General features: G+C 31.9%; 2 protein-coding genes, 1 long non-coding RNA gene and 2 pseudogenes across 3 annotated transcripts; all 5 read left to right on the top strand.

Annotated features, from left to right (window-relative positions):
- Window positions 1-1,761: 1,761 nt before the first annotated feature.
- Window positions 1,762-4,081, top strand: LOC128157876 (uncharacterized; annotated as a pseudogene).
- Window positions 4,082-4,260: 179 nt separating this feature from the next.
- On the top strand, window positions 4,261-5,940 carry LOC128159326 (uncharacterized; annotated as a pseudogene).
- A 715-nt stretch (window positions 5,941-6,655) lies between these two features.
- LOC128159325 (uncharacterized) lies at window positions 6,656-12,515 on the top strand. Its single transcript, XM_052822379.1, has 10 exons — window positions 6,656-7,899; window positions 8,122-8,199; window positions 8,415-8,483; window positions 8,867-9,080; window positions 9,696-9,950; window positions 10,194-10,294; window positions 11,002-11,269; window positions 11,579-11,694; window positions 11,909-12,074; window positions 12,208-12,515. The coding sequence occupies exons 1-10, from the start codon at window positions 7,870-7,872 to the stop codon at window positions 12,513-12,515; spliced, it is 1,605 nt and encodes a 534-aa protein (XP_052678339.1). The 5' UTR covers window positions 6,656-7,869.
- On the top strand, window positions 12,478-15,184 carry LOC128157874 (uncharacterized). The gene is made up of 4 exons (XM_052820536.1): window positions 12,478-12,491; window positions 12,832-13,027; window positions 13,294-13,637; window positions 13,829-15,184. Exons 2-4 carry the CDS (start codon window positions 12,850-12,852, stop codon window positions 14,489-14,491), a joined length of 1,185 nt encoding a protein of 394 aa, XP_052676496.1. The 5' UTR covers window positions 12,478-12,491; window positions 12,832-12,849; the 3' UTR covers window positions 14,492-15,184.
- A 2,569-nt stretch (window positions 15,185-17,753) lies between these two features.
- Window positions 17,754-22,152, top strand: LOC128157881 (uncharacterized). Its single transcript, XR_008239871.1, has 4 exons — window positions 17,754-17,887; window positions 19,470-19,962; window positions 20,274-20,367; window positions 20,505-22,152. It is a non-coding gene; the product is annotated as an uncharacterized LOC128157881 (long non-coding RNA).
- Window positions 22,153-23,487: the final 1,335 nt, after the last annotated feature.

Genomic DNA, 23,487 nt, shown 5'->3' with positions numbered 1-23,487 from the left:
TGGTCAATCATCAATGACTCTCATACAAACACAACCAATCAAACCCAATCAGACTGGTTTCCCGTGTCACAAGGTGTACGATAAGGTGGAGTTCTGTCAACCTACGTATGTCTTGTGTATATTAATGAACTTGTTGTTAACTTGGAAAAGTGCTGTACAAATACTGGTATTTTTAGTATAACCGGCAACTGCCCATCGCTTGCTGATGATATCGCGTGCATTGCAAGAACACCAACGGCGTTACAACGCATGCTTAATGTCTCTTACAAATATTCCAGAAAGTGGCGTTTTTCCTTTAATGCCCAAAAAATCGTGCTTTTTACAAGTCCGCTCCAAACGCTCCATACTGGATTTTGATTATATATGGAAACTTGGTGATACAATAATTCCATGTGCTGACAGCTATAATCACCTAAGCATTATTATCAACAACAAACTTACACTCTCAGATAGGATAATAACAGCTTGTAGAAAAGGACAAAAATCATATTATGTTCTCAACAATATAGGCTTCAACTATCTTAACCGCTTACTTTGCCACACCTCTATAAGACGATCGTTTTCCCACAGGCCTCTACGGTTATGAATTATCACGATATTCAACATCATTTTGTTTGCAAAAATGCACAACACTTTCCGACCAAAACAAGATCCGATATCTGTGAAAGTGTTTCAACGTTCTACCTATCAAATCGGAAATAGATATCCGCAAACTCTTATTTCTAGGCCGACTCTGTCTGATGGATCACCATTCTCTTTCAAAGAAGATATTCTCAACACGTTTATTTTCATTCCTGGAGAACATTTCTAATAAACAACGAGGAATTATTCCTGATGTCATCAATAATTTGTCAACTTACAGTACTGAATACCAACAAACGTGGCCCCATGATTGGTCATTTCCACCGAAGCAGACTTGGAAAAAGAAAGTGAAATCTGCTGTATTTAAGCTACACTAAACAAACCGTAATATTAGAATGATAAATGACAATGATTTTTACCGTTTCAAATCAATCATCCAAAACCAAAACCCAAGTTTCATCTGGTCCATTCCGTCCAACTCATACGAAATTTATCTGCAAGCTTATAGCTTGCCCTCCGGAACAGACTCCCTTTATCTGCAGACTATGCGACACCGTGATTGTAGACATGTTTCAAAATTTTGCTTGTTGTTGTCCTTCTACGTATGACTTACGTACATACTGGTGGGATCAGATAAGCAACTCCTTCGATATTCACCTCTCCGCGGACCTGTGTGCCATGACTAAGGATGATATATTCTTCTTTCTTCTAGGTGGGAAATATTTCACATGGTTGTCAGAAAAGACCTACGTGCAGTTCGTATATTTAACTTTCGTTACATCCGAGGCACTGCTGAACGCTACAATCGGACCCTCAAAGCTAAACCTAACGAAATGTTAGCAGCATAACCTGTGTTTGTGCACATCCCCCTGTAGGACCTCCCCACCTTTTTTTTGTTTTGTTTGTTTTTGTATATATGTAAATACTTATGTCTTATGTAAATACTTGTCTTGTAAATACCGGTATATGTGTTGCATGTATGTATAATTGTACGTTCTGAAATAATCCTTATATAAGGGAAATAAAGTTTGAATTAATTAATGAGTGTTTCTTCCGCCGTAGGAGGGATTTCCCACGTGTTTACGTACAGCTTTTGTCCTTGTGATACAGTCACTTGTGATACGTATATACATCATATTAGTTGAATGATTTTTGTGTACCTCTGGTACAAGGAATTAAATGACGCTTGTTTACAAAATGTGTGCCGCCAAAAAATTTATTTTCATAACTGGTAATGTTGGTTTTTTTTTATATCAATTTATATAGTATCTGTTTTTGTAAAGAAATCTGGAATTTAGTCATTACACGTTTTAAAATTTCAATATCAATATTAAGATGCTTGTGGTATGTTTAACACGTGATTTAAAAGGGTTTGAAATTGAAAGTCAGCGTACACGCTGTCACTATGGCACTGAATATGAAAGAAAATTTATGAAAAACTCGTGATTTTTATTCAGTTTATTATAATTTATAGTAGATACGAACTTTGCACTACATGTATCTGCAATTTTAATGATAAGAAACTTAACTGTAAACAATTCTGATTAACAAAATGCAGATTATGGAGTCAACTTTTTGATAAGATGAAAACCAACCTTTTATTAAAAACAATGACTTGTAATACATATGTAAGACAATTCCTATTCACTGACTTTACATATTTTTTTTTTACATTTTATATAATAGCAATTACCTGAATAGAACAATACTGTTTTTAACATAACTGATAAGGACTGTTCTTTTTACGTTATTGCTAATCAAATAATGATGTCAAGGGCCAGTAACGCATTTATCTTTGTGATACACTAGCATAGCAGTATGCATTGTTTAGTTAATTAATGCAAAAACAAAACAAAATGTGGTTTTAGTTTTAGTTCTAAGTGATCTGCTGCCAACATCAACCAAAACCGTGTCAGCTGGACCTATTTGTACCCATCACTGGAAAAAAGATTTTGGTTTTAAAATAAATGAATCTGTTGGGTATGATATACATGATCATAATTATGAGAAAGTGATAACAACTTAATTAGTTTTATCGGTGTGTAATCCACTAAAACAACTGGCGAACAGTCACAATGTCATGTTAAAATACACAGAAACCTATTAAAATAATTATTTATTAACTATAAAATCAAAATAGCTATCATAATATTCTATTACAGAGCATCATTAAAGAAACTACCAGACATTCTAAAAGGATTTCTAGATGTAGAAAATCAAGGTTTGTAAAGAACCTGTTTGAATGTAGCCTCTTCTAATTGCAAAATGCTTTGGCTTTGGAAAGAGGTTGGTTTCAAATCAGAATTATCGTCTTAACATGTATTTGTATCATACTGCTTGTCGTATACTAATCTTTTCATTGAAGATGATTTAGAAACAGACTTAAAAGTTCCCATAAACATTTGCATCAGCAGTGTGGACTGTAGATTATACACAGTGTTGGATAAAAATAATACCAATTCATTAACCTTTTGTGTTGTTACAAAGAAAGTGAAAAAATGCTCTGCATTTACGTGCACGTGTCCTGACACACGTAATCGACGATCTATCGACACACCCCATGGCCAGGACAGAACAAATTCTGATTCATTTTTTAAGCTCACGAATCCCATATGCAAATTCAAGTTCATTTACGATGAAAGAATCTGCGATACAGCACAAACAGATGTCACATTCACAGAAAATAACAGTTTTGACAATCAGGTGAAATATACCACTACCATGGATAATTTTTTAAAGGAAGATCATATCAAACTATAAGAAGGTGATAATTTAAAGTCATTGACATTTCAAGTTACATGTATAACTGTGATTTGAAAGACAATTTTGTAAAGAAGTCACGGAAATTGTGCAAATTATTTACTTTCAGGAAATACTACTTGGTTATATTTTCTGATTTTTGCAATCGGAGTCGGAGTAGGGACTGTAATTGGAAGCCTGGCAACATTTATTTGGTTTAAAAGGTAAAATAAAGAATAGCCAAATATTTATGACTAAAAGTTAAAATTTGATAAAAATGGGTTATGGGTAAAAAAAACGTTGATTGACTTTAAATGAAAACGTTGTTAGTGTTTGGTAGATACTTTATTAGACCCAATTAATGAAAAATGAAGTTACATTTTTATTAATAAAGAATAACATGATTGGTGGTGGTTTAGTTAAAGTAGAACTCTTCTATTCTAGATCATATATGAGGGACGTTTTTATGACTCTGTGTTATGGTCTTGTATATGGTGTTAGATGTATCAAACATGATGATGACAGATAATAATAACATTATGATAAAACAGGATATTTATACATCTATCCACATAATTGTCTCAATTAAAGGAAATATTTGCTGCCTAAAACCTCATCAGTGGTAAGTGGAACATACAACAGGGAAAACATTACAACGGTTATACGTGATGTCACAGAATACTCAGAAATTCCAGAGGACAGTAAAACAACCTGTTATGAGGTAGACGTTTTAATCAATATGATTGATGCTTATTGTTAGGTGTAATGGCAAAATAAAGCAACTTTCCAATTTAATCAAACGTATTTTTTAGCTTAAAATGTAATGTACACAATTATATAAATGAATTATATTTATTATCTTGTATCCGGATAGAAGGAGCTAGTTTGTGTCTTAATGTCAGTCTCATTACTGATAACTGGATACACTAGCATAGCAGTATGCATTGTTTAGTTAATTAATGCAAAAACAAAACAAAATGTGGTTTTAGTTTTAGTTCTAAGTGATCTGCTGCCGACATCAACCAAAACCGTGTCAGCTGGACCTATTTGTACCCATCACTGGAAAAAAGATTTTGGTTTTAAAATAAATGAATCTGTTGGGTATGATATACATAATCATAATTATGAGAAAGTGATAACAACTTAATTAGTTTTATCGGTGTGTAATCCACTAAAACAACTGGCGAACAGTCACAATGTCATGTTAAAATACACAGAAACCTATTAAAATAATTATTTATTAACTATAAAATCAAAATAGCTATCATAATATTCTATTACAGAGCATCATTAAAGAAACTACCAGACATTCTAAAAGGATTTCTAGATGTAGAAAATCAAGGTTTGTAAAGAACCTGTTTGAATGTAGCCTCTTCTAATTGCAAAATGCTTTGGCTTTGGAGAGGGTTGGTTTCAAATCAGAATTATCATCTTATCATGTATTTGTATCATACTGCTTGCCGTATACTAATCTTTTCATTGAAGATGATTTAGAAACAGGATTAAAAGATCCCATGAACATTTGCATCAGCAGTGTGGACTGTAGATTATACACAGTGTTGGATAAAAATAATACCAATTCATTAACCTTTTGTGTTGTTACAAAGAAAGTGAAAAAATGCTCTGCATTTACGTGCACGTGTCCTGACACACGTAATCGACGATCTATCGACACACCCCATGGCCAGGACAGAACAAATTCTGATTCATTTTTTAAGCTCACGAATCCCATATGCAAATTCAAGTTCATTTACGATGAAAGAATCTGCGATACAGCACAAACAGATGTCACATTCACAGAAAATAACAGTTTTGACAATCAGGTGAAATATACCACTACCATGGATAATTTTTTAAAGGAAGATCATATCAAACTATAAGAAGGTGATAATTTAAAGTCATTGACATTTCAAGTTACATGTATAACTGTGATTTGAAAGACAATTTTGTAAAGAAGTCACGGAAATTGTGCAAATTATTTACTTTCAGGAAATACTACTTGGTTATATTTTCTGATTTTTGCAATCGGAGTCGGAGTAGGGACTGTAATTGGAAGCCTGGCAACATTTATTTGGTTTAAAAGGTAAAATAAAGAATAGCCAAATATTTATGACTAAAAGTTAAAATTTGATAAAAATGGGTTATGGGTAAAAAAAACGTTGATTGACTTTAAATGAAAACGTTGTTAGTGTTTGGTAGATACTTTATTAGACCCAATTAATGAAAAATGAAGTTACATTTTTATTAATAAAGAATAACATGATTGGTGGTGGTTTAGTTAAAGTAGAACTCTTCTATTCTAGATCATATATGAGGGACGTTTTTATGACTCTGTGTTATGGTCTTGTATATGGTGTTAGATGTATCAAACATGATGATGACAGATAATAATAACATTATGATAAAACAGGATATTTATACATCTATCCACATAATTGTCTCAATTAAAGGAAATATTTGCTGCCTAAAACCTCATCAGTGGTAAGTGGAACATACAACAGGGAAAACATTACAACGGTTATACGTGATGTCACAGAATACTCAGAAATTCCAGAGGACAGTAAAACAACCTGTTATGAGGTAGACGTTTTAATCAATATGATTGATGCTTATTGTTAGGTGTAATGGCAAAATAAAGCAACTTTCCAATTTAATCAAACGTATTTTTTAGCTTAAAATGTAATGTACACAATTATATAAATGAATTATATTTATTATCTTGTATCCGGATAGAAGGAGCTAGTTTGTGTCTTAATGTCAGTCTCATTACTGATAACTGGATACACTAGCATAGCAGTATGCATTGTTTAGTTAATTAATGCAAAAACAAAACAAAATGTGGTTTTAGTTTTAGTTCTAAGTGATCTGCTGCCGACATCAACCAAAACCGTGTCAGCTGGACCTATTTGTACCCATCACTGGAAAAAAGATTTTGGTTTTAAAATAAATGAATCTGTTGGGTATGATATACATAATCATAATTATGAGAAAGTGATAACAACTTAATTAGTTTTATCGGTGTGTAATCCACTAAAACAACTGGCGAACAGTCACAATGTCATGTTAAAATACACAGAAACCTATTAAAATAATTATTTATTAACTATAAAATCAAAATAGCTATCATAATATTCTATTACAGAGCATCATTAAAGAAACTACCAGACATTCTAAAAGGATTTCTAGATGTAGAAAATCAAGGTTTGTAAAGAACCTGTTTGAATGTAGCCTCTTCTAATTGCAAAATGCTTTGGCTTTGGAAAGAGGTTGGTTTCAAATCAGAATTATCATCTTAAGTACCAGTCCATATAAAAACCAGACAAACTTTAAAAAATGTGATACATGGTATATCATGAAATAAACTTTTACAGTGTAATTTGGGTTGGACTTTATTAAAAAAATGATATGTTTAAAATTTCAAGGAATTTGCTTAAGTGGTTTAGTAAAGAGAGCATTTTAAAGTATGCTGACTTTTTTCTGCAATGCCTATTATTTCTATAGCATACATAGTAGCTTTGGGTTTAATTTTTTACAAAGACCAGATACATGCTAACAAGATATGTGTGTAATATATTCATTTAAATGATAAACTATCGATTTCATATTAAAATTCCGTGGGCTCTATTACTAAAAGATTTTTACAACTGTCTAAACAATAGGAGTTTAATCCTTAAGACTATCTCCCTTTGTGGAACTCTTCTGAATTAGAAACAAGATTCCGTCCATTAAAAATGGCAGACGACTGTCATCCAAATTATGCATTTAAAAACAAATGCAGTTTTTCTGCATTTTCGAACATCACATGCGGATTATCAGCGTTTTTCCCATCTGAAAGGGAATTTGTTCAAATTTCTGACTGTGCAAAAGATGTAAGCGGGCATCTTAGGTCTTTAAAACTTGGACAGGACAGCATTCCATCTGAGGGACATTTACTTCTGCTCAGAATTGGATTATTTTCGCCTGTTCTGAATAATTTTAATATATGCCCTAATCATCGTGCAAAACTCGGTGTAAAATGGAAAAGACACAGTGTGAAGTGTTCATATCCAGACCATTCTCACAATGGAAAGATGGAACGGCCAGTGACACCACAAATGTCTAGATTCATCCTTGAGCACAAAGGAGAGTTGGTGCCTGTTGGATCAGGTTAGTTTCAGGATAACTCACTCTCAATTTTTAAAAAAAAAGTGATGGTCTTTTAATATTACCAGGATCAAATCCCCCAGGGGGGTCTATTTTTTTAAACTCTCAACACTGTTCAAGATAAAATATTAATTTTAAAAATTGTTTTCACTAAATTAAATGAAGGGCTTTCAAGATTAATTTGTGCAGATTGTGTTAAGATTAATTACAGATGTATAGTGTTATGTAAATATTGTTGTTATTTCAGAAAATGCTGTAATATGCTCTCAATATATTTACTTATATCTTTTTAAATTTTTTTTAACCTTTAATTTAATAAGCAAATCTTGCCATTAAATTAACTTCAAAGTCTTCTTTTACTGTCCAGGCATTTGTCGGAGATGTAGATTTGAATTGTACAAGGAGATGGAAAATTCGAACAAGATTGAGAATGAAGTAAGATATGAAAAGTTGACACAGTAATATAAGAGGAATGGATATATATATATATATATATATATATATATATATATATATATATATATATATATATATATATATATATATATATATATATATGCAATTATTTCATTTATAGTTTGAATGTGGTTAAATAAGATTAAATTGGTTTGGATACATTAAGTTCTCCATGTAGTTGTAAATTATTATATTTTACAGTTACCACCAAAGTGTACACATCCAGATGTATTGACACCAATAAAGATTGAGGACACTAAGGAAGTTAATGTAGATATGGTACACATGGATATTTTTATTTTAAAATCATCAATGATGATTTATTTTATCCTATATCACTGTATGTGTAATTTGGTTAAATCAATGACAATCAAGAATATGCATATAAAGATAATCAGCTTTCCTTATTTTTGATTATGTATTTCATGATTTTAATTAGAACCTGATTGATAAAATAATTGTGCATTTTAATTGAAAGTTTTATTTTTATACAGGAAGAAAAAGATGAAATTTGGAAAACTGATGATCACCTGGAGATATTTTCTGATGAAGATTCAGTGGGTGTAAGTATCTGTGATGACTATACTTGAACTGATTACAACTTTGGTCGTGGTGTACTTATAAAGCATTGCAAAATCAACTCATCATTTAATTAACTTTTACTATCAAAACACTGATAATTTATTATATGAATAAAATGTACTACATAAATTACTTGTTTAATTTTTATTGGGCAATATTCACTTGACATGTACTAACAACATATTTATGATAAAACCTACCAGGTAAATGGATGTTAGTTTAAATCAAGTTAATATATATGTATGTAACTGTTTAAAATTTGTTAACAATGTTGACTAAATTACACTTATTCAGTAGTTGTAGTAAAAATATAGCTCTAGTTATAGATTTTTGGTTGTAAAACTGATTTTCTTAATTTTGACAGCTTCTTGGTTCTCAACCATCATCACAATCCTCATCTTGGAGTGAAGAAAATAACAACACTCTAGATATTTTCAATAAGGCTGTAACTTTGCTTGGACATGGGAAGATGAGCCCACTTAAATTCAAAGTACATCAGAGGCTGGACAGCCTTAAGCCCTCCACTACAAGATTGCTTAAGAGAAAAGCCACAGAAGCAGTCAATTTAGTTCTTGAGAGTATGTTTTATTTCTTTTTTGTAACACAGTTAGTTATATAATGCTCTATTAAGACTCTCTCTCTCCCCCCTCTCTCTCTCTATCTCTCTCTCTCTCGCAGACTCTCTAATAGGACTATCTCTCTCTCTCTCTCACTGACTCAGACTGTTTGTCTTTCTCTTATTGGCTCAGACTCTCTCTCTCTCTCTCTCTCTCTCTCTCTCTCATATATTTTAACTTTGAACTGATTTATATAATATCCTATCTCTCTGTGAATCAAGATTCTCTTTCTCATATTTATTTTAACTGATTCATATAATATCCTATCTCTCTGTGAATCAAGATTCATTCATTCTCTCTCTCTCTCTCTCTCTCTCTCTCTCTCTCTCTCTCTACCTCTTTACCTCTCTCTGAAATAGTAGTAGTATCTCTCTATCTTATGGTGACTTTAGATCTGTCTTTCTTTGTCTCTTTTTCTTTCTCCCAAAAATTTTATTCATTTATATATAAAATCCATACTAGTAGTAGTACATGTATATCTATATTTTACAATGACTCGATATTTGTCTCACTGTTTCTCTTTGTCTCTCATATATTATATTTGTGCTCCATATTTACAGTTTTTTTTTATTTTAGGTATAGCTCCAGGACAGGGAAATGAATTGTTAAAGCTCATTCACGAGCCAGAGCAGCAGCAAGAAACAAGCTCTAGCAAACTTGATCAACTTGTTGTTAAACTGTACTGTGAAAGCACAGACAAGGCTGTTAAGAAACGACTGTTGTCCATGATTGCTTGCTCTCATACAAAAAAACAGCTTCAGCAGATCATTCCCTCAGTCACCATGCATGCTATAAATGAGGCAAGGAAACATGCTGTTGAACATTCTGAAGGTATAGTAATTCACTTTCATCACTTTATGACTTGCACATGTATTGAATGTGTGTGTTATATTCATGCCAATGTGTGCTTTAAGAACATTATAAGTGTAATTCATTATTAGCTAGAATAATGATAAATATTTCTAGATTTTTTAATTCCTTAATTTGATTGCTTCATTTTGTGCCCAAATAACTTGTGAGTAAAAACATGTTGAGAATTAGCTTTGTTAATTACATTTAATCCATTTATTACAGGTGCTGAGGTTCCTAAACAGAAACCAGTATTTCATAAGAAAATTGATCTCATGAAATTGGACCATGCACTGGATTTTATCTTCAATCCAGCATTTCATCAGGTATCTATTAATTGTTTTGTATGTATCATGCAGTTCTTTGCAATTATGTACCTCAATGTAATGATAAATCTGTATCAGGTCATGCAAATTAAGGTTTCACTCATGATTTCACTTTGTGTATGGCAGCTCTCTGTGTCTGCGAAAATAACCATGATTCTCTCTAACCAAAACCATTGGCAAAATGATTAATTAATATATTCATTTTAATTGAACTCCTTAAGTGCTATTCAATAAAATATGAAAATATAATTATAACATGTATTTCATGTATTTCAATTATAATAATTCAGATCATGAACGATGATCAAATAAATGTACTATAAACCAAGTATTATATCCTTGTGTGATAAATATTCCTGAGTTCCAATGATTGCATAAAGTGGTATGTTACCATTTAAACAAGTTTAAACTTTTATTAATATATACTTATTAGAATACAGTTACCGGCCAAACATGCCTGTGAAAAAAATGTGACTACTTGTTTGCGGGGATTAAAGAGGTCATTCCCCCCCTCCCAAAAAAATGATGGGGATAATAATTGGTTTACAGTAATTAAACAATAACACATGTGCAATTGTAATTTTTGCAACTTCATTTATGCATGAACTCATAATACTTTAAATTGTGTAATTAAATATTGATATTACATGTGTAGCAGAGCAAAAAAGTGCAAGACCTAACTAGTATATATAACTTATATTAAACAGGTTTCCTCTGTTGGTACTAAAGAGATGAGACTAGAGGATGGCAGCATTGTGTCCATTCCAGAGGTGGTCAGAACAGTCTGGCACTCAACTTTGATCAAACTCTATCTGGCATATTGTGAGGAGACAGAGTTTATTCCTCTGTCTAGGTCTACATTGTTCCATATTCTTCAAGTTTGTCCTGCTTCAAGGCGCACAAATCTGAAGGGTCTGGACAATATAACAGCAGATGGAGAGAGCTCATATGATGTGCTTCTATCAGTAGTTGCAGGTTTGTAAAGTTTATTTTTCATGAAAGACAATACGTGTATATAGATTAAATTGCTAAATTCTCCTCAGCTCCCTGTAGAATTTATACCATAGTTCTTTGATATTGACTTTTTACACTTACGGTATGTGATGGAAATGTCACCAATCAAGGGAATGCTAAATTAATGCACATGTATCTGTACCAAATTCTCATAACCAAAAGCGTGTTTCAAACAGTAAAGACATTCATATCCTCTACTCTTACGGTGATTATCGGTAATATAATTACATTACAACATGTATTATGACTTCATTATGTACTGTATTGTAGATGTGGAAAAGTACATAACAGATGGATTATTGCTAATGGAACTGAAGGAATGCAAAGAATCCTTGGCATCCAGTAGAATTTATATGAAAACAGATTTTAAAATGCATTTGAAACAGGTATTTAATTGCAATGTATTAAAATAAATGTTTTATTGCTGTCATATTCAATATGACTGTTACACTTTATCAATGTAAAATTAAGTGGCAAGTTTAAATGGGACTTTTTTAAATAAAATATAATATCAGATTTGATCCATTTTTGTTATTCATAATGGACTTGCTTTACTGAGGTAATTTAATTAAATCAATTATTTTTTCTCTTTCAATGCAGACTGACCACTGCAGTGATCATTGCATTAACCATGCTCTAAGTGATCCGCTTGACATTCAGTTCCAGCAAGCATGTACTGACCACCAACATAATGTTGGTTGCGACCGCTGCCAATTACTTCCAAAAGCAGTTTTAAATTTGAAGGAAATCCTGAGCAATCTCGCAGGTAATTTGCTATTAATGAATAATTCTTATCAATTTGATAAGATTTGAAAGTGAAACATGGCACTGAGTGTATACTAAAAATATTGATTTTTTTTCGATTAAGTTTGATTTTAAAATAATGATTAATTTGACAGATCTTTCCCCCAACACCAGAGAAGAATTGTTTATGGATATTGATGCAGCGGTAACAAAGATTCTTCAATGGAAAAGCCACATAATTAGAACTATCAATCAGGATACTGCTAGGACACACACACTGAAAGATCTCCAGCCTGGTGATATTCTTATTATTATGGACTGGGCCATGAAATTCTTACCAATTACATTTAGAGAAAAACAGAGCGACTGGTATGGCCAGAAGGGCTTAAATTGGCACGTGTCTGTGTGCATTTACAAGAATGAAAACTCAAATTTAAAGGTGAGATTAGTGAGAACAATTTAATGTGGTAATTCTATGGCTATAGGATCTCTCATAATTTTTGATGGATTAAATGATATTGTTTGACAATAAGTTGTATTTTTACTTTCCAAGCAGCCTTGCCAATGGGTTAATAAGCATGCACACACAATCAGTTCAATCTGAATAAAAGTCATGTACAATGTACATTTGCAAATCAATATAAAATGACTTACAATGTAGTGATGCATTATGAAATCATGCATGCAGCATAAAAATACACATTGTTATATAAAGAATTTTAGGTCTACTTAATCTTTTAATGCATTACAAACTCATGTTAAGTTTTTTTGTTTTTTAGCATAGAACATTCGCTCACATGTTGGATGGAGTGCGTCAAGACTGGTTAGCGGTTGCCTGTCTTTTGGAAGACACACTTCATCATGTGAAACTGCAACTTCCCAGTACAACAAGGGCATTTATTCGGAGTGATAATGCCGGGTGCTACCATTGCGGCAATCTATGGCTTGCCATACCAGGCATCAGTAGGCGCACTGGTAAATAATTTTTATTTATCCTCCAAGTCATATATTAAAAATATATATGCATTGGTAACCTAATAACTGACACAGCAAATGGATTAAGTATAGTAAATGCTTTGTAGATGAATTAATTTTATGAGTAAGTCAGGCAGAAAGAGAGAGAGAGAGAGAGAGAGAGAGAGATACCTTTATTGAAGCAAGGCATCATGCAGTCAAAAGTTTACGTTCTTTACCATGAATACTATATATATATATTTATATATATATATAATTCATTTCAGGAGTGTTCATAGACCGCTACGATTACAGTGAGGCCCAAAGTGGGAAGTCCTATTGTGATGCTAAAATAGCCCACATGAGAGGGAAGTTTAGCAAAGTTGTCGCATCAGGATATAACATCCTTACAGCAGCCAACATGAAGTCTGCCATAGACCTGTATGAAGGAACAACTGGATGTCAAGCAGCACATGTTAAGCTCCAGGGATTTCCTCCTTCTACAGCTAAGTGCCCAATAAAGGGCATAACCAAGATTTCAAATGTCAAGTTTGAACCAAAGCATCTAACAACTTGGAGGGCCTTCAATATTGGCATAGGCAAGCAGTTGCCTATTGAACATGAAAACAATGTAAGTGTAACAATGTATGTGCAGCACTAAGCACACAGATTGTTTTATTACAGTACACTGAAATGTTTATAATGACATCAAGCTTTAGAAGTCAAACCAGTTCAACTACTCTTACAGTTTTAATTAATGCAATTCAAACATTAAGGAAATCTTTCAAATACATGACTAACCACTGCATGTTTTAATTATAGGACCTGGCAGAATTAGAAATTATATCTGATTTTGTTTTGAAATCTGGATCAGTTGGGCACATTCAAAACCCCAAAGAGAGCAATGATGTTGTTGATTCTTCAGATGATCATGCTTTTAATTGTCCTGAAGCAGGATGTACCCAGATCTTCACAAGATACAGCGACATGCAAAACCATTGCTTAATTGGCAATCACACTTACAAGCTCCAAGCAAGGTCATCTTATGATGATATAAAAATGAGATGGATGGATGCATGTTGTACACTATCAGAAGATACTCTGAAATACTCTAAAACCGGAGAAGGGGTCACTGAGCAAGTGTGTGTGCAGTCTGATATGGGTTGGGCTTTGAAAAAAGAGAGAAAAAGTGCTAGATTCTCAGATGACTTGAAATCATATCTTAGTGATATATTCTTGCAAGGAGAAAGTAGTGGAGCAAAGGTACATCCATCAGTTGTCGCTAAAAACATGAGAGTTGCTAAAAATGAAAATGGAGAAAAAAGATTCAGTGCAAACCAATATCTGGCTGTTGGTCAAATCTCATCTTTTTTTTCAAGACTTTCTGCATTGAAAAAAACATCCTCCACAGATATCAGTGATGATGATTTGGATGCAGTTCTTTTGAACATTGCTAAGGCCGAAACAGCTGCAGAATTTCAGTAGGATGGACATAATTGACTGAGATAGAAACATTACTCATTTTGTGACAAGGACTGAAATTGTTTGATACATACATGTATATAACTTATGCAAAGTGTTTTTATTGTGACAATATCTGTAGATTTTAAAAGAAAGCTGGGTGGTTAACACATTACTCATCAGCTCTTAGTAACCTTTAATTTTTAGATATGACGTGCTAAGCTAAAGAAAATCATTAAATTTCAGCTGGTGAACGTCAGTATTTTTTTTATAGCTTTATAAAGAGCTCTGCCCTTTAAGAATACCAGTGAATACTATCTTACAATGACCTCAACCGTCCAGCCCTGTTAATTCATTCTTGTTTTATGATAACATGGTATCATTTCAATTGAATTGATGTACAAGATTGTGTGTAATGGGATGAGGGGTGAGCAAAACTCCATTTTCAACGAATAATCTACATGAACAGTCTCTTCAGATATTATGTACGATAATAAGTACAATTATTGTCTGATAATAATTGCATCGGTTGAGCAATACACCACTGGGTAGTAATTTAAATACAATGTACATGTAAAATTAATACATAATTCATACTTTGACCAAAAACCATGCTGATATGTTGAACCCCATGTATTTTCATATGAATATCATCCTCATAGTTCCTACTTGCTGAAATTCTCCTGAAGAACAATTAAATATGGAAGCTCAATTTAATTTGTTTTTCATATTTTCTTTAATAGGATTAAATAGCTCAATCACAGGTATAATAATATAATTAAATTCATGTCAAACAAAAAATGTACATAGGTTATTAAAAAAAATACTGTGCCTAATGGATTAGATAAGTTTTTCTCATTAATTGCAAATTATTTCAAGAAATATATAAAAATGAACTGAAAATCTTGTAAGACAATTGCTCTGCATGATTTAGTGATCGATGTGTTCAAAATTTTAATATTTGGCTCATGATTGAAAGCGCCCAAATGTAAGGTATTGAACAGATATCACATTCTTACCATCACCTGCACATCAATTACCTATTGGTCTACTCAGGTGTGCTAAGTTAAACAAATTGTTCAAATGTCAAAAAACAGACAGTAAATAGTCTGACAAACCACTGGTAGTTAAAGAAAATGAAAAAAGGGCAATTTAGCAAAATTCACATTTTCGCGATTCTATTATATCATGATATTAGAGGTATTGTGACATAGTATTGATACATTTCCCTAAGAAAATATTATGCATAGTTTAAAACAAATGACCTTGAACTTGCCTAAATGACCCTGGGTCAAGATGATGACACACATTCAGATCTTTTGCAATCTTTGACAAATTGTATGAAGTGAAAACTCCCCCAGTTTCTATTCACTGGACACAAATAATGCACTTTTTCTTCAAGTGACCTTGAACTTATCTAAATGACCTTGAGTCAAGGTCTTGTCACATCTCGGGCCATCAACAGTTTTTGTGTGATATAGAAATTCCTAATCATCATGTTACTCCAAAAGAAATATATGGATCAGACACTTTTTATTTAAGTGACCTTGAACTTGTCCACATGACCTTGGGTCAAGGACACAACACAACCTTGTTTCCTACAAATATTATAATTGGTGGAGAAAAAAAATCTTTTCATAACATTTATCTGATTTATGCAGTAACACTTCTAAAAATTGTGTTCTTAGAGGGATTTGTTTGTATTTTCAGTATAAAAACAACCATTTTTTGTTGCCTAGCAACGGGCATTTAAAAGAAAGAGCCCATGGAAATAAAAGTAGATATAATTATTTCATCTCCTATATATTCATTTTGAATATACTTACCATGCATATTTATCTGACTTTTTTTGCTTTACTAAATTAAAATTGACTAAAAACTGCTTAAAACGCTGATTCAGCAAAATTTGAAAATGACCTATCTTTTGAGGATCGGTAGAAATAAATTCCTTTATCTTTTTAATCTATTTTGGTGATGATTATAGTATATAATATAATGTCTTTAAGATATCAGATTTTGTTTAATCAAATTGATTCTTAAAGATTAAATTTTAACATCTGAAATGGTGATAGTATACCAAAACCATAGAGCAAATTCAGCTCCGTTGCTAAGGGAACTATCTTTAACTGATTTCCATAGTAACGTTTCATGAATTTAATTTTTATTTTACATACACTATATTTGGACCATAAAAAACCAGTAGGTGAAATATCATCATAATCTGAGAACCTACATGTATCACCTTTTGTCTGAATTTAATATGGACTGGTACTTAACATGTATTTGTATCATATTGCTTGCCGTATACTAATCTTTTCATTGAAGATGATTTAGAAACAGGATTAAAAGATCCCATGAACATTTGCATCAGCAGTGTGGACTGTAGATTATACACAGTGTTGGATAAAAATAATACCAATTCATTAACATTTTGTGTTGTTACAAAGAAAGTGAAAAAATGCTCTGCATTTACGTGCACGTGTCCTGACACACGTAATCGACGATCTATCGACACACCCCATGGCCAGGACAGAACAAATTCTGATTCATTTTTTAAGCTCACGAATCCCATATGCAAATTCAAGTTCATTTACGATGAAAGAATCTGCGATACAGCACAAACAGATGTCACATTCACAGAAAATAACAGTTTTGACAATCAGGTGAAATATACCACTACCATGGATAATTTTTTAAAGGAAGATCATATCAAACTAGAAGAAGGTGATAATTTAAAGTCATTGACATTTCAAGTTACATGTATAACTGTGATTTGAAAGACAATTTTGTAAAGAAGTCACGGAAATTGTGCAAATTATTTACTTTCAGGAAATACTACTTGGTTATATTTTCTGATTTTTGCAATCGGAGTCGGAGTAGGGACTGTAATTGGAAGCCTGGCAACATTTATTTGGTTTAAAAGGTAAAATAAAGAATAGCCAAATATTTATGACTAAAAGTTAAAATTTGATAAAAATGGGTTATGGGTAAAAAAAACGTTGATTGACTTTAAATGAAAACGTTGTTAGTGTTTGGTAGATACTTTATTAGACCCAATTAATGAAAAATGAAGTTACATTTTTATTAATAAAGAATAACATGATTGGTGGTGGTTTAGTTAAAGTAGAACTCTTCTATTCTAGATCATATATGAGGGACGTTTTTATGACTCTGTGTTATGGTCTTGTATATGGTGTTAGATGTATCAAACATGATGATGACAGATAATAATAACATTATGATAAAACAGGATATTTATACATCTATCCACATAATTGTCTCAATTAAAGGAAATATTTGCTGCCTAAAACCTCATCAGTGGTAAGTGGAACATACAACAGGGAAAGCATTACAACGGTTATACGTGATGTCACAGAATACTCAGAAATTCCAGAGGACAGTAAAACAACCTGTTATGAGGTAGACGTTTTAATCAATATGATTGATGCTTATTGTTAGGTGTAATGGCAAAATAAAGCAACTTTCCAATTTAATCAAACGTATTTTTTAGCTTAAAATGTAATGTACACAATTATATAAATGAATTATATTTATTATCTTGTATCCGGATAGAAGGAGCTAGTTTGTGTCTTAATGTCAGTCTCATTACTGATAACTGGATAAGAGTCTTTAATTTTCCTCTATGTTGTCAGAATATGTTTTCGATGGATATTGTTGAGGCATTCCAGTGAAATGTGTAAACTTTAATTCAAAACGTTCACAACTAAGTAAAAGTAGGGAACACTAAAACTTTACAACGTTTTTAACTTTAATGCAGGATTTATTTAGAAAACGCAGTATCACATAATTTGATTGTGTTTTTAGTCGTAACCAATGTTCTTTGAGCATGAACAATCAATAATAGCGCATGTACTTACCGTTGGAAAATAACGCAAAAGTTATTTTTGCGAGAGCAGAAAGAATATTTAACGTTGGATCGTTAAGGGTGTTTAATTTTTGTTACTAAAGACGATATGAGGATTTCTAAATTTATAAGCGGTCAGCCGCAAGGATTAGATTTTAAACATTATTTATCAGTACAACCCCCCCCCCCCCCCCAAATATTTCGAATTGACGTCAAATGAAACGAAATATGTGGAGGTTCAACATATGTAAAAAAAAATCCCAAAATAATAACACTGTGCCGGATAATTATGCCAGTGCCAGGGTGGCATTTTTGCATCCGCTTAAGAGGCAGTTTTGGAAAAATTCATACATATAAGGTAATATATCATAAGGTAAGTATCTCACCTGACAGGTGAGCTACGATGATAACAAAGGTAATTGTAAACTATTTAAGCAATAATCTATCATGTGGCATAATTGAATCTTTCGATATATGCAGCTTAGATGGGTGCAAAAATGCCACCTTGACACTGGCATAATTATCCGGCACAGTGTTAAATCATTGCACTGCAAAAAAATTTCAATCAAGAAAAAATATTGCACTTTGGGATAAACATCATTATTGATGGTCACAGTGCCTCTATCTTTGAACCTTACATTAGATAACATAAGATAGGATATTGTCATAAACGGTTAATAGTACCTAGAAAAAAGTTATTAATCTAACATTATATACTATCCATCCTTTCATGCCCACATCAACCAAAATACAAAAATAATATATATTAGATTACACAAATTTGACTGTTAATAATATACCAATTTATAAATTACTTTAAAATCTCCAAAACAATTTTAATGGTGCACACATTAAACTGTAATAAAAAAAACCCCTTTTTTTACACAGAAGTGTTTCGATATTTTTAATTCCTCACTTTAAATTTCATCGAATATAATGTCAAATAATAATCGCAGAATTAATAATACAGTTAGATATGATAGATAAGGATAGATAAGGATAGAACAGGGATTTACTTGTAAAGTATTAATAGCGACACTGTATCATTGAATTAGTTTGACTTGCTTATTTTGTTGAAACAATATGAAAATTTACGATTGAATTGCGCCAACACAAGTTTTACTTGCCATTTTACAGCCAATAGAAGATTTTCAACACCACCACCAAGAAAGTTTAAGAAATGCAACTCATTCGGAATTCTGCGCTTCTCCTTCTTTAGTCACTCATGTCGATATGTGTGAATATAGCTTTAAGAGTGAAGACCAAAAGAAAGAGGAACAAGTGCAGCACGTGGAACAAAATGTAGTTAAAATTATTATTTTCGGGTAATTCAAAAAAGACGGATGGTATTGCTATTGCCAACAAGGAAGTTAATTCAGGTGATCGACAGGAAAAAGAATGTTACAGTGATGGCGCCAATTTCCCTGCTCAGGTTGAATACATGGGTCCTTTACAAAACAGAAATATAGAAAAAAATCGGGAAAATACGATGGAATGTCTATGTGTTGTTGGTGCTATAAACCACTCACCTAAAGAAGAATGCGAAATAATGACGCATACTGCTCAGGAAGATAATATCAATAGTAAATCAGTTTATTTTGAATTGAGTGCAGCTTCTGAGAATGAAAAGGTATTCAGTATAATATATAACCAGACAAAATAAAATAAAACTTACTGCTAACTTTTAGCTTTTATAATTTAAGTTGACCCCATTTGATCTTCTTAAAATACTCAAAGAATGATTCCTTACTCTTTAATTACAGTACGTTACCAAGACTTAACATAGTGAGCACAAATAGCGCAAAGTTTTATGTTGTGTTTAATTTGTTTGCTTTTTCTATTATACTGTGCTGTAGATCTTTTGATTCTGTTTAATATTTTCCCACGTAAACAGTGATTGTATGATATTCCAATTTTTGTTCTGATAAAAATATTTTGAAGCTCTTGGTTCCGGAGTGTACCAATTACCATAGCGAATACCAGGATAAAAAGGCCGACAGGATGGAGACAAAACATGTTAACAAAGAGGAAAATGGTACAATTATTTTTCGACTTTTATTATTTTATCTGTTAAATTTACAAGTACTCTGAAAAACGAATTGTTTTAACAAAAGTTTGCTTCACATAAATCATTTAAAACCCCAATTCAATCGTATTTCATGTGACCATAAGAAGAAAGCGATGTCATTGTTACAGCTGCATCAAAATGCGAGAAGGGAGACGATCAGCCTACTGAGAATGTGTATTTTGAATTGGGTAAAACAGATGATTGTTTATCATCGACAATGAAAACAAAAACGACGTGAATATGAAATCTGCGGAACCTTTTCTATCAAGAAGCTGTTCTAGTTTAATAATATTGGCACAATTTGAAAATGTTGTACAAAGATCGAAGTTTGATTAACTCTGTTCATTTACAATGGGGATTTTATTAAGGCACTGTATATATAAGAAAACAATATTTTATTATCAAATTTTCAAATGTTTTCTGAATAAACGAGAAAGTATGCGTAAAAATAGTTAAGATCAACGATTGCTCTGTAATACTTTTTTTTCATTTTGTCGTTTGTATCGCCATAAAATGTATATTGTATATATTTTAATTTAAGTTCAAGAAATAAGAGAAACAAATGTGAATATCACTTTATTATGTTGTTTACAACAGCGGTGTTATGTAGTGCATGTTGGACGATTGTAATTATCTAGCTTGATGGTGGTGAGATATTACATATTACGCCATTATTAAAAATATTGAAAGAGAAACACAAAGAGAGCTAATAGGAAAAGGAGAGATTGAGATGAAGACGGAATGATAGGAGTGAGGTAAAATTTAGTTTTTTTAATTTTCTTTTTTTTTCTTTTAAGAATAAACCTTTTAGACGCATATATTCTGCAACATTAACTTTGTATGCAAACAGTGTTTAATCTCCTCTACTATTATTATCTATTTGGTATACACTTCCATGTATATGTTTTTTCCTTTTACAGGTGAAGGCTTCGGTAAGCTCATAAACTTGTAGTATGTGTATTAAAAGGCAAATATGGGTAAACATCAAACAAACTTCGGTGTGTCCAAGCAGACTATGGTTTTATTCAAATTTTGACGAACGTTCATGAAAAAGCACATAACTGTTAATTACATGTACGTACGAGTAAAATCAATACAACAAGACAAATAAGACCTGCCCTAAATGTTAAGATATTATTTTTTAAGCTGTAAATTGTTACTTAGTTAAGAAAACTTCAATGAGTTTTAGCTTTTCAAATTTGATATTTTCCTATATCTTTATACAAAGCTTTTCTTCAAAAAGAGACCAATACAGTCTAGAAATGAACACGACCATCCAGCCCTCTTAAAATGTACACATTTTTTTTCTTCAAAATGTGACACTACTGGGCTGCCGTCCTTTTTAATTTAGAACAGAGTCATGCCGTATATACCTGTTAATACCCTAAAATTGCCCAAAAACTAAAAAAAAGTATTTTTTATTGAGTAAGTTTTAGGGTTGAGAATGATTTGGGTGAGTCGTCCATCACGCAGCACTGTCAAAATTTACTTTGTGGTTGCGCCGACCAGAAAGTATGGGAAAGTTAATTGGGACATCATGCAAAACAACAAGTCACAAAATGCTAATAGAAACAGTAGTTTCAGGTTGTTATATGTACGAAAACATTAAACCACATTAAAAATTACCTATGTTTTCAACTTTGTAGTCAAATAAGTCTAACAACGATAAATATAAACAACAAACTGATCGAGGTGTACTTGTTGATGTGACGTCATATTCATTGTAAATTTTGACGCATATTATGTGTAGAAAGAGGCGGATCAATCATTTTTTTTAAATTTAGAAAATCCATTTTATAAATGAACGGAGCATCGTCATAAAACTATTATTATACCATTAAACCTTATCTTCTATGCTTGTTTTGATTTGGCATGTAATTTTTTTGAGAGCGTGTATTATTTCTTTTCTTGAGTGTTTAATGTACAAGTTTGATGTTTTTTTTTTTTTAGATCGGGAAGCCTATCAAAATCCGCTTTTTACAAGGGCATATATCGTTTCGATCTTTTGGATATAAATTTAGGTAATGTTAAATTTATTAAAAAGTGATGCTGCTTCAATGAAATCTATAGAATGAATTGATATAAGCTAAGGTCATATAAATTGCAACTTGAGCTCATTTCTTTGATATTTATTCTAATAAAGATGAACTCTATACAAAGCAGAAGCACTTTTCAGGATCTATTAAAACGTAGAAATTAATTATCATTTAAAATTTTAATTCAATTAAGGGCACGCCCTTGTAATATTGAAATTTGTTTAGACTTCCATTCGGGAGAATCATCAACACATATCACGTGACTATTAAATCAGGCGACCACTCTTAATGTATTACAAAGAAGCATTTACTGTACTGTTTCATGTAATATCACATTAATTTATATCATGATAAAATTAAAAGCAAGAGAGTAACTCACTCGTTACAAAATACAGACGGATTTGACATCCGTAATAAAAAGAATAAAATGGAAAAGACCTTCATATTTTGACAATTGCTATGCATTGTTCTTCGTCATGATAAGTTTTCACTGATATTATCTGTCGATTCTATTCACATTGAAGCCACAAAAACAGTAAAATTCTCTGATAAGAGAGATAACTCTCTGTAGAATAAACATATCTGATTCATATACCTGTTTTGAGGGTTAATGCACTTGGTGTGAACAATTTTGATACACTGTATTTAAAAATTAAGATGTTCAAGAGGGGGTATTATTTTTTTCGATTTGCTATTAGATATTAGTAAATAACATTGAAGATTTACAAACAGAACGTATCAAAATCATATTTCAAAACATAACACTTATAGCTATATGCAAATTCTTTTTATATCTTTGGTAACATGGAATTCATAACATGTTTTATTTCAGTCAGCCAGAAAATATATGACTCCATGTTTATGTTTTGCATTTGATATTTTGTTTGAAGCATGGGTCCTAAACGAGGAATACCTGTAAACTATTGCTCAACATAGGTATAATGAGATACATTGTATTTGATATACAAATCAGTAAATGCATATGATTTTGAAAATATCAATATTATGAAGCAAATAAATAGTGTACAGCTGGATGTAGCATTTTTCAGCA

This window comes from Crassostrea angulata, chromosome 8 (genome assembly GCF_025612915.1).
Source record: "Crassostrea angulata isolate pt1a10 chromosome 8, ASM2561291v2, whole genome shotgun sequence".
Taxonomy (NCBI): Eukaryota; Metazoa; Mollusca; class Bivalvia; order Ostreida; family Ostreidae; genus Magallana; species Magallana angulata.
Note: the sequence above shows the minus strand (reverse complement) of the source record. Positions and strands in the feature narration are given on the sequence as shown.

Coding starts and splice junctions, on each gene's coding strand:
- LOC128159325 (XM_052822379.1), top strand. CDS start 7,870: ATGGAAAATTCGAACAAGATTGAGAATGAA. Junction 7,900..8,121: donor CGAACAAGATTGAGAATGAA/GTAAGATATGAA, acceptor TATATTTTACAG/TTACCACCAAAGTGTACACA. Junction 12,075..12,207: donor AATCCTGAGCAATCTCGCAG/GTAATTTGCTAT, acceptor TTAATTTGACAG/ATCTTTCCCCCAACACCAGA.
- LOC128157874 (XM_052820536.1), top strand. CDS start 12,850: ATGTTGGATGGAGTGCGTCAAGACTGGTTAGCGGTTGCCTGTCTTTTG. Junction 13,028..13,293: donor AGGCATCAGTAGGCGCACTG/GTAAATAATTTT, acceptor AATTCATTTCAG/GAGTGTTCATAGACCGCTAC. Junction 13,638..13,828: donor CTATTGAACATGAAAACAAT/GTAAGTGTAACA, acceptor TTTTAATTATAG/GACCTGGCAGAATTAGAAAT.